General features: G+C 37.8%; 1 protein-coding gene across 1 annotated transcript in view; it reads left to right on the top strand.

The window, feature by feature from the left end:
* Positions 1-7,195: 7,195 nt before the first annotated feature.
* Positions 7,196-12,791, top strand: part of LOC123245857 (calcium-activated chloride channel regulator 1-like) — a 32,450-nt gene continuing 26,854 nt past the window's right edge. The window contains exons 1-3 of the mRNA XM_044674849.1: positions 7,196-7,354; positions 9,835-9,975; positions 10,147-10,294. Of these exons, the coding sequence (XP_044530784.1) occupies positions 7,196-7,354; positions 9,835-9,975; positions 10,147-10,294 (448 nt within the window). The remainder of the gene's footprint in view (positions 7,355-9,834; positions 9,976-10,146; positions 10,295-12,791) is intronic.

Here is a 12,791-nt window from a genome sequence, read left to right as displayed (position 1 = left end):
CCAGGGCAGAGAATCCTGATCTTAAAGGGGTCTTGGCTTTGCTAGTGAGAGAGTTTCATCTGCCTCTCATTCAGCTTATGTGCAGGACTCCTGTTACACATACCAACTTCTACATCTGCTTAAGGGCCCCTAGGTCTGGCCTAATACCATCTACACTCCATCCCTTGTATTGCAGTTAGCCCTGCATTACACTTCATACACATATACAGATACTAAAATATATAATTAACCATCACATCTTATTAACATATGAATAGGTCCATTGTTTCCATTGCATGCCCCATTATTTTTCTCATTATTAGGCTTTCTTCTTCTAGCTTCATACTAATTCATAGCTATGCTTTAACAAACTGGGGATCAAACTGTATACAGATAAGTGGATTCTGGACTGACTCCCAAATCAATGATTCTTCTTCTTATCTATAAATACCTGTAAAAATATATCAATTTAATTTTTTGTAATGTATTTTGTGTTGACTATATTCAGTGCCTAACAATTCTTTTCCCATGGTGTACATGCATGAGGCTTCTGTGTAGTACCTTTGCTTTCTCCCATTCCTCTTTCCTTATTCCTATCCTATGTTTTCCAATAGATTTCTTGACACTATTAACTATTTCCACCTTTATATTGAAGTCACTGAGCACCAAAGACTATGTTGACTTAATTTGAAGCATCTTATGAATTTCTTGGTAGAATTGCTCTACTTTTTCATCCCCTGACCTGGATATAGGCCTATAAGACACAAGGAGTTTCATGGTGGTCCTTTTGTAAATATTTATCATGAACATCACAATATGTGATGACAAATGTCTCATGAAATTGTTTTTTATTGCCTTCAGGCATATGGTAAAACCATCTCTGCCAACTGCTTTCTTTTTCTCTCCAAGGAATATCTGTGAGGCCTCTTTACATTTAACCAAACTCTTCTCAGAGAAAACAAAATAAGAATAAGATAATTCTTTTCTCTGCTGACAATTATTATCATCCCATGTGCCTGGGCATGGACTCCATGTATTTCTAATCTGTCTCTTTTCTCAAATATAGCAACAACAAAAAAGTTCTTTTAGGTTGTCCTTAGGTCTCTTTTCCAGCTTCAGATCATTCCGAACTTTAAAACATACCATATTGATCATAGAACACCACCTTGGGCTTTTGTATTCATGTTTTATTACTTCCTCTTATTTTAAGTCAGGTTCTCTAAATATTCATATTCACAGATTACATTGTGCTAATTAAATAATCTCCCAGAATACTGCAAATACTCCTCAGCAAAAGCCACAGTGAGAAGATTCATCTAACCAAATATAGTAGATAAACAAAATGGATGAAAAACTCTCATTTCCCAGATGCGCTGGTGGATTGGCAGTCTATTAGTGGAATTACTCCATCAATATGCATATTTGTATATGTCTGATGGAACAAACAATAAGCTCTTCTCTAATTATGCTCATTTGGAAAACTAGTGATTTTTAAAGATCACCAATTGTTTGCTATAGTGACAAGCTATTCTCTTAGTGACTGTCAGTCATAAAGCACCATGATCTCAGGAGAGTTAAGATTAGAAACAACCCAAAAGTTAATAGAAAGACATGTAATGATAATAGTTAACATTTAGATAGCACCTACTATGTGTCAGGAACTGCACTAAGCACCTTGCACTTATTATTTCATTTGATCCTCACAATAACCCTAGGAGGAAAGAACTATTATTATCTCCATTTTACAGATGAAGGAACTGAGGCAAACATAAGTTATATGACTTGCCCATGATTACAGCTAGTAAGTGTCTGATGCCAAATTTGAACTCAGGTCTTCCTGACTTCAGATCTGGCACTCTTACCCACTGTGCCACTGAGACACAGAGCAAAAATAAGTACATAGAAGCATATTCCCAAGATTGAATTCTAATTAAGAAGAGCCCTAAATGACATCATGGAGGACTTGGAGGATCAAAACCAAAGTTAGGAATGAGTGATAAAAGATAGGCTGTCTAAATGGTATAGTGGTACTTCCGAGGGATAGAGATCCAAACTGGACCTGGAACTACCAGGTGAAAAACTCCTTCTACCCATGGAGTTGGGCACTTCCTCTGCCACTTACAGTCTTAGAGAGTTGCCCAGAGCATTAAGAAGTTACATGTCTTAACTAGGATCACACAGTCATTGTATGTTAGAGGTAGAATTGTAAATCTGATTTTCCTGACTCCAAGGACAGTTCTTTATCAATTATACCAGATTGCATCTTGTTACTACAAAGACATGAATAAATTAAAAAGAAGGTTTCTAGGATACTAAATAGATTTCTCGAGGGATTCATGGAAGAACTTGGAAAAGAATAGCACAAAGCAGGGAGATGTGGGGGACTATAATCTGCATTAAGGAGGATCCACATAGAATCTTCCCTCCTGAATCCCAAAGAACTAAACTAATAAAAAGAATAATTGCCCATCCATTAAGGTACTTACCTTTAGAAGGCAATTAAATTCTGGTTTTATATTTCCCTGGCTCACAAATATCCTTAGGAATCTATGTTCTCTGCTAGTGCTTTCATTCTTATACTTTTTACTCATTTATTGTGTATCTTCACAATCTATAAAACTTTTACCTCTGGGGAAAAAATGAATTATTCTTGATAAACTACCCCACTACATCCACAAGTGTTATAAAAATAAAGAAGATAGAGAGGATAATCTCTATACTGCTACTAATATTACTAAGGCTAGTTATTATAGTTGTTATTAATCTGTATATAATCTGAGGAAGCTGTGGTTTGGTTCCCCTAATGGCTGGTGCAGGGACACCCAAGTCCTGCCACTCAGCTGGATGTTATAATAACTGCCCTTCTTTATAACAGTGCCCAGGCAGGATCCCTAAAAGTCAGTGGATGGGTAACCCTTTCAGGTCCCTCCTGGGGTTGATTATTATAAGTATTGGGCTCTATCAGCCTTGGATAATGTTCATCTGACTGCATTGCTCCCTCCCCAGAGTAGTGATGGAATAACTACTCCAGGAAGGTACTTAATAACTTTTATCTATGTTGTATACAAGGGAAAGGAATGATCAGGAATGGTTTGGAGAATAGGAGACCCTATCACTAAATCTATGACAATAATCCCTCAGGACTGTAGGCTGGGCTTGTTCTTCATCTCCTCTGGCTCAGCCTGGCCACAGCCAAACCAGAGTAAGCAAACTGTTTGGATGACACAAATGTTGATGATTTCTCTCAGCTTCTCACTGCTAGTTGTTGTGCCAGTCCTACAGCCTTCAGGAAATACCACCCTTACCACCCTCTTCTTCTTCTCCTACCCACTTCCTGGATCCCCCCACCTTGGGCCCCGGGATACCTAAATATCTAGAGATGGTTTAGGTGCCTAAATATCTATGGATTCAGAGAGAATCAGAGGATCCACGGTGTGACTCACAGGTCAATCAATGTTCAAGATCAAAGGTCTAAGGCAAGAGTTTAGGCAAAACTCAGCCAAAGCAAAGCCAAAGTCAAAGCCAAAAGGGTCCCCCAAAGACAAAAGGGTCCAAGGATCCCTGTCAGGGGCTGCCCAGGGTATTTATTCCCTCTCTGCCCAACTGCCTTTCCTCCTGTCCTCATGGCCTCTGGGAACATTCTGATGTCTCCAACTGTCTTCACCTGTCAATCAAGGTGCGACTCTTGGCTCCCAGAGTCTAATTATGACACAAGCCATCCCTTATTAACCTTGACAACTCTTCCATTGTTGTTGTTGTTCATCCTTCATTTCAAAGAGGACCAATGACATCACAGTCTTTTGACTCCCACATGAACTGGGTGTAAATAGAGCAGAGTTGCACAAAGTCATTGACTTCACTTTCTCTCTTCCAAAGTCATTGAAGTCCAATGGCAAGACAAAGTCAGGATTGTGGAGAGCCGTTGGACGTAGAAAAGCCATTGGAGAAATAGGATCAAATTTAGGGCCTATTATCTGGATTCCCTACGTGACCAATCCAGACTGAGGCAGTCTTTGTGTTTGGTTCTGGTCACCTGAGTCCAGAAAAGCTCTGGTACAAGCAGGTAGGTTAATCCAAAATAAACTTGATCCCTCCAAGAGGCTATTAGGAGTCATTTAGAGAAACAGAGTCTGTAACAGATATTTTATCTGGATCCCATTATAAAATCATCGGAAAGTAAAACTGTGTGTATGATTTTTCTGCACTGCTTGTCAGGACAGACAGAATGGGTCATCTAAGATAAAAATCTGAGGCTCTTCTTTTGACTCAGTCTTTGATCCCCACCTTTCTTAGAATTCTTATTGGAGAGCTTTGAAGTGGCAGACCAGCATCTACTGAGTTGATGATTCCTTTCCTTGATAATTGAGAAGCCTGAATCCTAACAAATGTTACTTAGATAAGATTGCATATTTAGATTAGAACTGGCTCCTTTAGTCTGGACTTCATTTGGCCAAATGCAGGATTTGATTGGTGAGCATCTCCATGGGGTATTTCCGCTCCCAGAATTATCCCCTACTAAGTTGGTGGTTGGAATTTGACCATTTGTCTTTGCACCTTTACTCTTTAGACTTCAATGGGTTATGTGTGATTTATTACCCCTTCACAACTGTGACTCTTTTTGTTCTTTGCTTGAAATCAGTATATAATAAACTCCCAAGCCCACAGAATTCAGAACAGCATGGGCTAACCACTAGTCAGTTGTTCTAATTTTCTTTCTCCTGCTTTAACCATCCTATGCTACCATGCCACTCAGGACTCCCAAAATCACATAGAGGCAGGCCCCCTATACAGGATGACTCCTATGGCCCAGGATGCAGAGGATGACCATGGCATGTTGGATGTCTGACCAAGCTCTAAGCACTCCACAGTACCTGCTTCAGCCAATTTCATGACCATGGATATATGGGGTGTTCAGGGAGGACTAGTCCACCTCTTGTGTGAGCCAAGCCCTTTCAGAGTTGTTCATCAACCTTTGGTATCTACCTGCCATGCAACTCTCACCTGCAGCTCCAAGAACAGTTCATATTATAGCTGCAATAGCATGAATCTTCTGGTTGGGGTTGTATAGCAACAGTCTGTTTCAATCAAGGCAACATCAAGTGATTATTTAGTCTATCAGTGCTATGAAAAGCCCTAAGGCAACTATGTATAGGAAAGAATAAAAAAATTAACTTAGTTTGCATGTTAGTAGAAATAGTTTCCATATTGTTGCTCATCTCTCTTTTTCCAGTTTGTTCCTAGGTGTGATCCAGGAAAACTTGACCAATTTTAGGTAGTTTTCTTATCTTATTTGTATGGCCCCTTATCAGTGTATCTTTTTTTTTTCAGGCAAAACCCAGTAGGTAAATGTTAGAACTGCTAGTTATAGCACCTAAGAGGTAAACATTTTGAATATGCCCATAAATTATATATTACTGTTATTTTCATGGTATTTACTCAAAAATGTCCTAGCTTCATTTCAAATAGAGTGAACTGACTGATAATAACAATAATGGCTAGCATTTATGTAGCTGGTTTGCAAAGATTTGTTATCTGTGCTACCTCCTTTCAACTAAAGATAATATTGCAAAGTCCATTGGTCTTGGAATCTTTCTGCCATTAACTAACCCTGTGACTTTGTTCAAGTCACTTAACCCATGTTAAGGGAAATTGCTGGAATTCAGGGTATGTATGGTCCTCCAACTTTCCCTTCCCAGCCAATTCCTTCAAAACTTTTGTCAGTTAGACAATAAGATGCCAGCATTGGACTAATCCCTGAAATAAAGTATATTTGGATTACCTTAAGAAGAGAAATATTTTTGAGAACTGAGATGGAAAATAAAAGCTTATAATGTCCAGGGCCAGTTTCTTCTTTTATGTAATTAAGGAATGGAGAAAAATGGCCTCTGATACCTCTTCTAGCTCAGTCTGAGATTCTCTAAAAGCAACTTAGGGTCAGCATAGTCTAAGGATAAGAGGAGGGGCAGAACTATACATCTGGAGGGAGCAGAGAAGTGTAATAATAAGACAGGGGTGGTAAATAGAATGAAATGGAGAGTTTTCAATGCCAGCAAGCATTGAACCAAGCATTTGAACATTATCAGTTGGGATGTTTTGATCAGATAGGGTTGACAGAGCCAAAATTTAAAACTTGATTGGAAATTAGAGATTACTAGATCTAACCACTGTAGTTTGCAGCTAAGGAAACAGAGGCACACAGAGATGGATAAAAAGATATGGATAATAATATTTTTTATTTCTTTGGCACTCAAAGGTTTTCAAAGTACTTTACTAACGATAGCTCATTTGGTCTTTACAATCTTAGGGCAACTGTTATTGCTACTTTACAGTTGAGGAATTCGATGCAGGGAGAGGTTAGATAGATAGATAGATAGATAGATAGATAGATAGATAGATAGATAGATAGATAGATAGATAGATAGATAGATAGAAAGATAGATAGATAGAAAGATAGATATGGATATATATGAGCAAATAGATAAAGTATTTTTAAGTACTCTGCTAAGTGCTGGGGATACAAATATAAGCAAGCAAGAGAGGCCCTGTCCTGTTTTAAATCTTATATTCTAACATGGAAAGACAACGCATTGATGGTCATAAGCCATAGGTGTATGGATATCATAATTTTTCCCATAAGGACACTGGTATCAAGAGAATTAATGTAATTCACCCAAAGCCACAAGGAAGTAAATGGGGGAAAGGGGAAAGAATTCAAACCTAAGTCTCATAATTCCAAATTTCATGCTCTTCCCACTACATCTTTTGCACCTTGATAACTGTTAGTTGAATTTGGCCAGACATCTTTGGGGAGGATTAGGGTCCCAGAAAGGGCAAACAGTTGTAAGAACAATATCTGCCTTGGCTAACCAGCTGTTCTGATTGTATATGAGTGTGGGTACATTCTGGTAAACTAGGTGTGGGACTCCCACACCCTCAATCCCAACATACGGGTGGGGCATATTGATTATAGCACAATGCCTTGTCCAAAGTGAAATATTTGAGTGTACACAAAATTTGGGGCCATGTTATTGATCCCTGAATTAGAGACAAGCATAATAGTGATAAAAATGTAGAATATTTAGCTGGAAGAGGGTTCAAAGGGCAATAATAAACCAACACTGAAAACCTGGAAAATGAAATATATATATAAAGATAGAGTAAGAGAGGGACACCTTAAGAAAGGGGCCTCCTAGATCAATCTTTCCTGACATGCAAGATGAGGTCCTTTAAGAATTTTGTCTTTATCCTGTCTTTGTACCTGCTGCAGGGAGCAGGTGCTTCCCTGATTGAGCTGAATAATAATGGCTATGAAAATATTGTCATTGCTATTGACCCAGCTTTGCAAGAGGATGATAAACTCATTCAACACATAAAGGTAAGAATATTGAAATAATACATGTGTTCTCATTGGGAGAGGATTTGCTTTCAGCTAAAGAATGGTTTGGGAAGATGTAGTTGGTCATAGGAAAAAGAGATAGAAAATCTGGGCTTTCCCTCTATTTGTTTATTAACTCCTCAGAGCATCATCAGTTGTATCGACTATAAGTCAGGGATAATAATGCCCAGTGTGCCTTAGGCAGAGATACGCCTTCTTTGACTGGAAACACCACGGTTTCAGGGTTTCCCCAGAGAGATTATTGCCTACCAGAAATTCTTTCCTTAAAGAAGTAAAGGATCCTTGGAAGTGGGGCATCTGTTTGACATCTGAGAGAAAGCCTGACACAAAGGAAGGGCATTTACTAGTTTTGGAACTTCATCCATAATAGAATAGAGATCATATATTACTTATCTCACTTTGTACTAAGGAATGTGAGGATCAAATATGATAAGAACACATATAAAGTGCTTTGCAAACCTCTAAACCTTAAAGTGCTATATAAATGCTCTTGTTAATGTTATTCTATTATTATATTAGCCTTATAGTTATTGCTATTATTATTACAATGTCTTTGAATCCTTAGAGTTTAGAATAGTGCCTGGAATATGTAAATTATTCAATTAATACTTCTCAATAATTGATTTCTGAGGACCAAAAATATCTCATTACCAATTCTAATTTCTTAGAAAATATGAGATATTTCCTTTCAGTAACCTAATAGGAAAGATTCCTTTCTCAAGGAACCAATACTTTTACTGTTTTTAGAGTCTATGACTAATTTTTTCATTAAAAATAAATTATCTTATTTTAGATTCTTGTATTTGGGGGTTTTGGGAGGTGGAGAGTGGTCCAGATGAGTGTTTTCATAGGTATAGGGAATCCTTGGTCAGAAATCTCCCTCTACAAAGATGTTTCTAATTAATTGTTTTCTGTCTTGTAACCTTTGTTAGTGTAGTAAAACCATTTGGTTCCTTTTAGAATAATGTTTTTAAATACATAAAATTCATAGAATTACAAAGGAAATCAATTATAGCAAAATATAGTTATCAAAGCTTTTTTTAAAAATGTACACAGTCTAGGACCCTGATATACCAATAGAGATTGTTATCTGTTCTCTGATGGTCTTAGAAAGTTGCTAGGGATAGTGAGAGGTAAAATGATTTGTTGAGGGTCACACAACCAATGTCACCTCCTCTATGAAGTCTTAGATGGAAGGGGTCAGGATTCACATTTCTCAAAATACATTGGGTACTTCCTTGCATTTATGCCAAGATTCTCTTTTATTCCAGAGTTATCCATATTCACTTGTACTCTTTGTATATATGTCTTTCCCCCAACCATTAGACTGTAATTCTTAGTTCTAAATAAATAAAGGTTCTAAATAGCAGGGTCTGTGTGGTATCCATCTTTGACTCCCTAGTGGCGTTTCAAAATGTTAGGTACTTAAAAGCTATTTGTTGAACTGAATTTAACTGAATTGTGTCATGTTGACTGAAAAGTCCCTTAGAGACACTGAGGGTGGAGAAAAACAGCCTCAGGATCCCACTAGGAAATGTATCAAATCTTGGATGGCTTAGAATTGAATTCCAAAGCTACCAAGTTTCACAATAAAGCCCAGAGACTCTTGAGCAAAGATCCTCAAGATATCCCAATTTGTCCCTTATTAAAAAGCTATCTAATTGTGAGGCAAGCACCTATTATGATTATGCCAAGTAGAGAAGATACAAATGCAAAGAATGAAATAATCCATCCTCTCTAGGAGTTTCCATTCAAATAAATGATGAGAGTTTACAAATCACAAGATTAATGAAAAGCTTGTATGTTCTATCAATATTCCATCAGAGTTTTAAAGAAAAGACCTCTACCACATTAGTTGATGTTCTAATGAGAATTTATGGAAAGGCATGGACAAGAGGCACACATAATGAAAAGGCATGGATGGGCTGTATAAACAGGTGGAGAGAATATCCACATCAAAGAGTTCAGATGCATTAAAATATAGAAGTAACTATAACAAAGCTGTAGACTGATTTTTTTTTAGAGAAATAAAAACTTAAGCACAAGTTTTGTTTTTTTTTAATTCTTATTTTTTAATGATTTACCCCTGATTCCTCGTGGTTTTGTACATGAGAATACCCTATGCATGTATGTATTTAACATTATGTATACAGGAGTGGAGATAGGAGGAAAGGTTGGTTTGAAGTGCTTCCCATGGCCATAGTGCTGAGTAGGAATGCTGGGAGTCCATCAGAAGGGACATTGTACTGTGGTCTTTTCTAAAATAGCATTTATGACCAGGACATGAAAGAAAAATAGTGTAAGCCAGATTGAATAGTACAAGCATTTTCACATTTTTCCATTTTCATTTGGTTAAAATACTGTGGTATTTTTGTACCTTCATGTGAAGTTAAATGATTGATTGGTTTATCCCTCAGTCAGCTCTCAAGTATTCTGATGGATTTCTTCTTTTCACACAGGACATGGTTTCGGAGGCTTCAAATTACCTATATGGAGCCACAGAAAAACGATTTTACTTCAAAGGTGTCTCCATCTTGATTCCTGAGACATGGCAGACAAAACCAGACTATGAGAAACCAAAACTTGAGACCTACAAAAATGTAAGATCATCAAACTCCCATTTTTATTAAACCTTCATTGTGATTTAAAAAATTTTTTAAACATGATTCTCTAATAATTAGATTTGGGGAGAAGCTTTCAAAAAATCTAAATATTGTGATTTTTGTTTATTATATTCTATGTAACAAAAATTCTTTTAAAAACATTTCTAGGCAGATATCGTCATTGATGTCCCCAATCCCCCAGGCAATGATGCTCCACGAACTGACCAGTTTGGACAGTGTGGAGATAAGGGAGAGAGAATTCACTTAACTCCTGACATCATACTGGGGAAAAAGCTGAAAGAATATGGACCACAAGGTATAGTCTAATATTTCATCACATCTATAGTATATTTAGTAACCTGTTTCATGTCATAAATAGAATATGATTCTCTTTATTTGAAAATAAAGCTAAGCTAAAAAGATGGTAGGGTTATTTTAGACTGGTGATCTCGAAACTTTTTTGATTGCCCTCCCCATTGGTAAAAAAATTTTTTGAGCACAATTCCAAATATGCCCTTAATTACAAAATATATGTATGTACAACTACACAAATTATCATGTACACTCAAAACCTCACACAAAACAGACATTTTTAAAGAATGAGAAAAATGAAATAACTATTGATTCTAGAGTGAATAGGGAGCCACTGGAGTTTACTGAGTAGGGGAGTGACACTGTCAGACCTGCACTTTAGAATGATCACTTTGAGAGTTGTCTGAAGAATGAAGTAGAGCAGGGACAGCTCAAAAGCTAGGAGGAAATTGGAACAAGTGTCTAAATCAGTGTCAGCTGGGTTAGTAGAGAGAAGAGGATGGAAAGTGGTGGTGGTGTTTTTAAGAAAGAATAAAAGAGTTTAAAGGATGAATTCATTTGGGAGAAAAGCTAATAGAAGGAGCCAAATCACAAATGATCCATACCAACTCATCCTACAAAAAATGGAAGGAGGATCTTGAGGGCCCTTCACACTGATTATTGCCTCCAAATTGGGGTGAAGACTGGGGGAGGGCCAGACTTTTTCCAAGGACATCTGGACAGCTGCTGTAGGTTGCCAAGTTAGTTTAGCTTACTACTTCTTGAAGGTGTTGACACCTAGCCCAGGAGGTGGAAGATTGGGAGCCTGAGGGCAGAGGGAGAGGTTAGAAGGAAGAAGTTTTAGAAAATCAGGGTAGGTATGATTGTGTTTGAAACTAGAACTAGCAAAAAGGGTATATGATGGCTTATCTCCCCACCTTTGAGTTGGCTGATCCCACATGCCTTGGGGTCAGACCACAGTTCCTTCTGAGTCAGTCTTATTGTCTACTGTATGCTAGGCACTGGGGATACAAAAAGAGGCAAAGAATATCTCTATTCTCAAGAAGCTTACAATCTAATTGCAAAGACAGCTAGCAAATGTATACAATAAGCTATATACAATATATATAGGAAATTATTAACAGAGGAAAGGCACTGGGATTAAGAGGGTTTGAGAAAGGCTTGTAAAAATGAAACTATAAATCAGAAAGATTAGTAGTCAATGTGGAAGAGGAAGAATATTCCAGACTTAGGGGATAGCTATAGAAAGTACTTGGGAGTCAAGAAATGGAGTGTCTCATTCACGAAAGAACCAAGAGGCTGGTGTTACTGGATTGAAGAGAATGTGTTGGGGAGTAAGGTGTAAGAAACCTGGAAAGGTAAGAAGGGACCACGTTATGAAGAGCTTTGAATGCCAAACATGATTTTGTATTTGATCCCAGAGAAGGATAGGAAACCCCTAGAGTTTGGAAAGCATGAGAGGAGAGAGAGTAGATGGTGACATGATCTGATCTGTGCTTCCAGAGAATCACTTAAATGGCTAAATGGAGGTTGAATCAGACTAGGGAGCGATTTGAGGTAGAAGACCCCACCAGCAGGCTACTGTAATAGTCTAAGTATGAAGTGATGAGGGCTTGCACCAGCCTAGTGGTGGCAGCAATGCATAAAAGGAGGGATCATATTCAAGAGATGCTGCAAAGATGAAATCAAGAGTCTTTGGCAAAAGACTAGATGTTGGGGGTAGACAGTGAGGAGTCCTGGATGATTCCTTGGTTAAGAGCCTGAGGGACTGGGAGAATGGTGTTCTCCTCTGTAGTAATAGGGAGGAGGGGGAAGGTTTAAGGGGAAAGATGAAGAGTTCAGTTTTGGATATATTGAGTGTAAGATGTCCATTGGTTATCAGTTCAAGACGTCTGAAAGGCAGTTGGACATGCCAGATTGGAGGTTAGCAGAGAGGATAGGGAAGGATAGATTTATCAGCATAGAGATGGAAATTAAATTCATGGGATCTGATGGATTACCAAGTGAAATAGTATTGAGGGAGAAGAGAGCCCAGTTTAGAATCCTGTGGGGCACCCCTTGGGTTAATGTCTTGACTCCCTAGGGGTGCTAAGCCTCTACTTTGGAGATCACTCTCCTTGAGAATATATCCAGTTAGTTAAACTATTTCTCATATAAAAACTTTATAAATCAGTACAGCATCCAATATGAACTTAAGGTTTCAGGCATCTAATCAAAACATGTTATTAAAAGGATTAGAGTCAAACAGAACCAAGTAGATCTTTTTTTTTAATTCAGGAAGTACTTACTAAACACATATGTATAAGGTACTGTGATAGGTGTAGAAGACACAAAGATAAAAATGAAACATTCTACCCCCAATTAATCCAGAGTCCACTAGAAGGATACAAGATGGACACAGAGAATTAGAAAACAAGGCAGGAAGTAAAGAGGGAACAGGAGAAATGAGCCAAAGAGAATCTCTGAATAGAGAATGAAAGTGGACTAATAGGTAGTGGGAT

This window comes from Gracilinanus agilis, chromosome 4 (genome assembly GCF_016433145.1).
Source record: "Gracilinanus agilis isolate LMUSP501 chromosome 4, AgileGrace, whole genome shotgun sequence".
Taxonomy (NCBI): domain Eukaryota; kingdom Metazoa; phylum Chordata; class Mammalia; order Didelphimorphia; family Didelphidae; genus Gracilinanus; species Gracilinanus agilis.
This window is presented reverse-complemented; position numbering and strand designations above follow the sequence as displayed.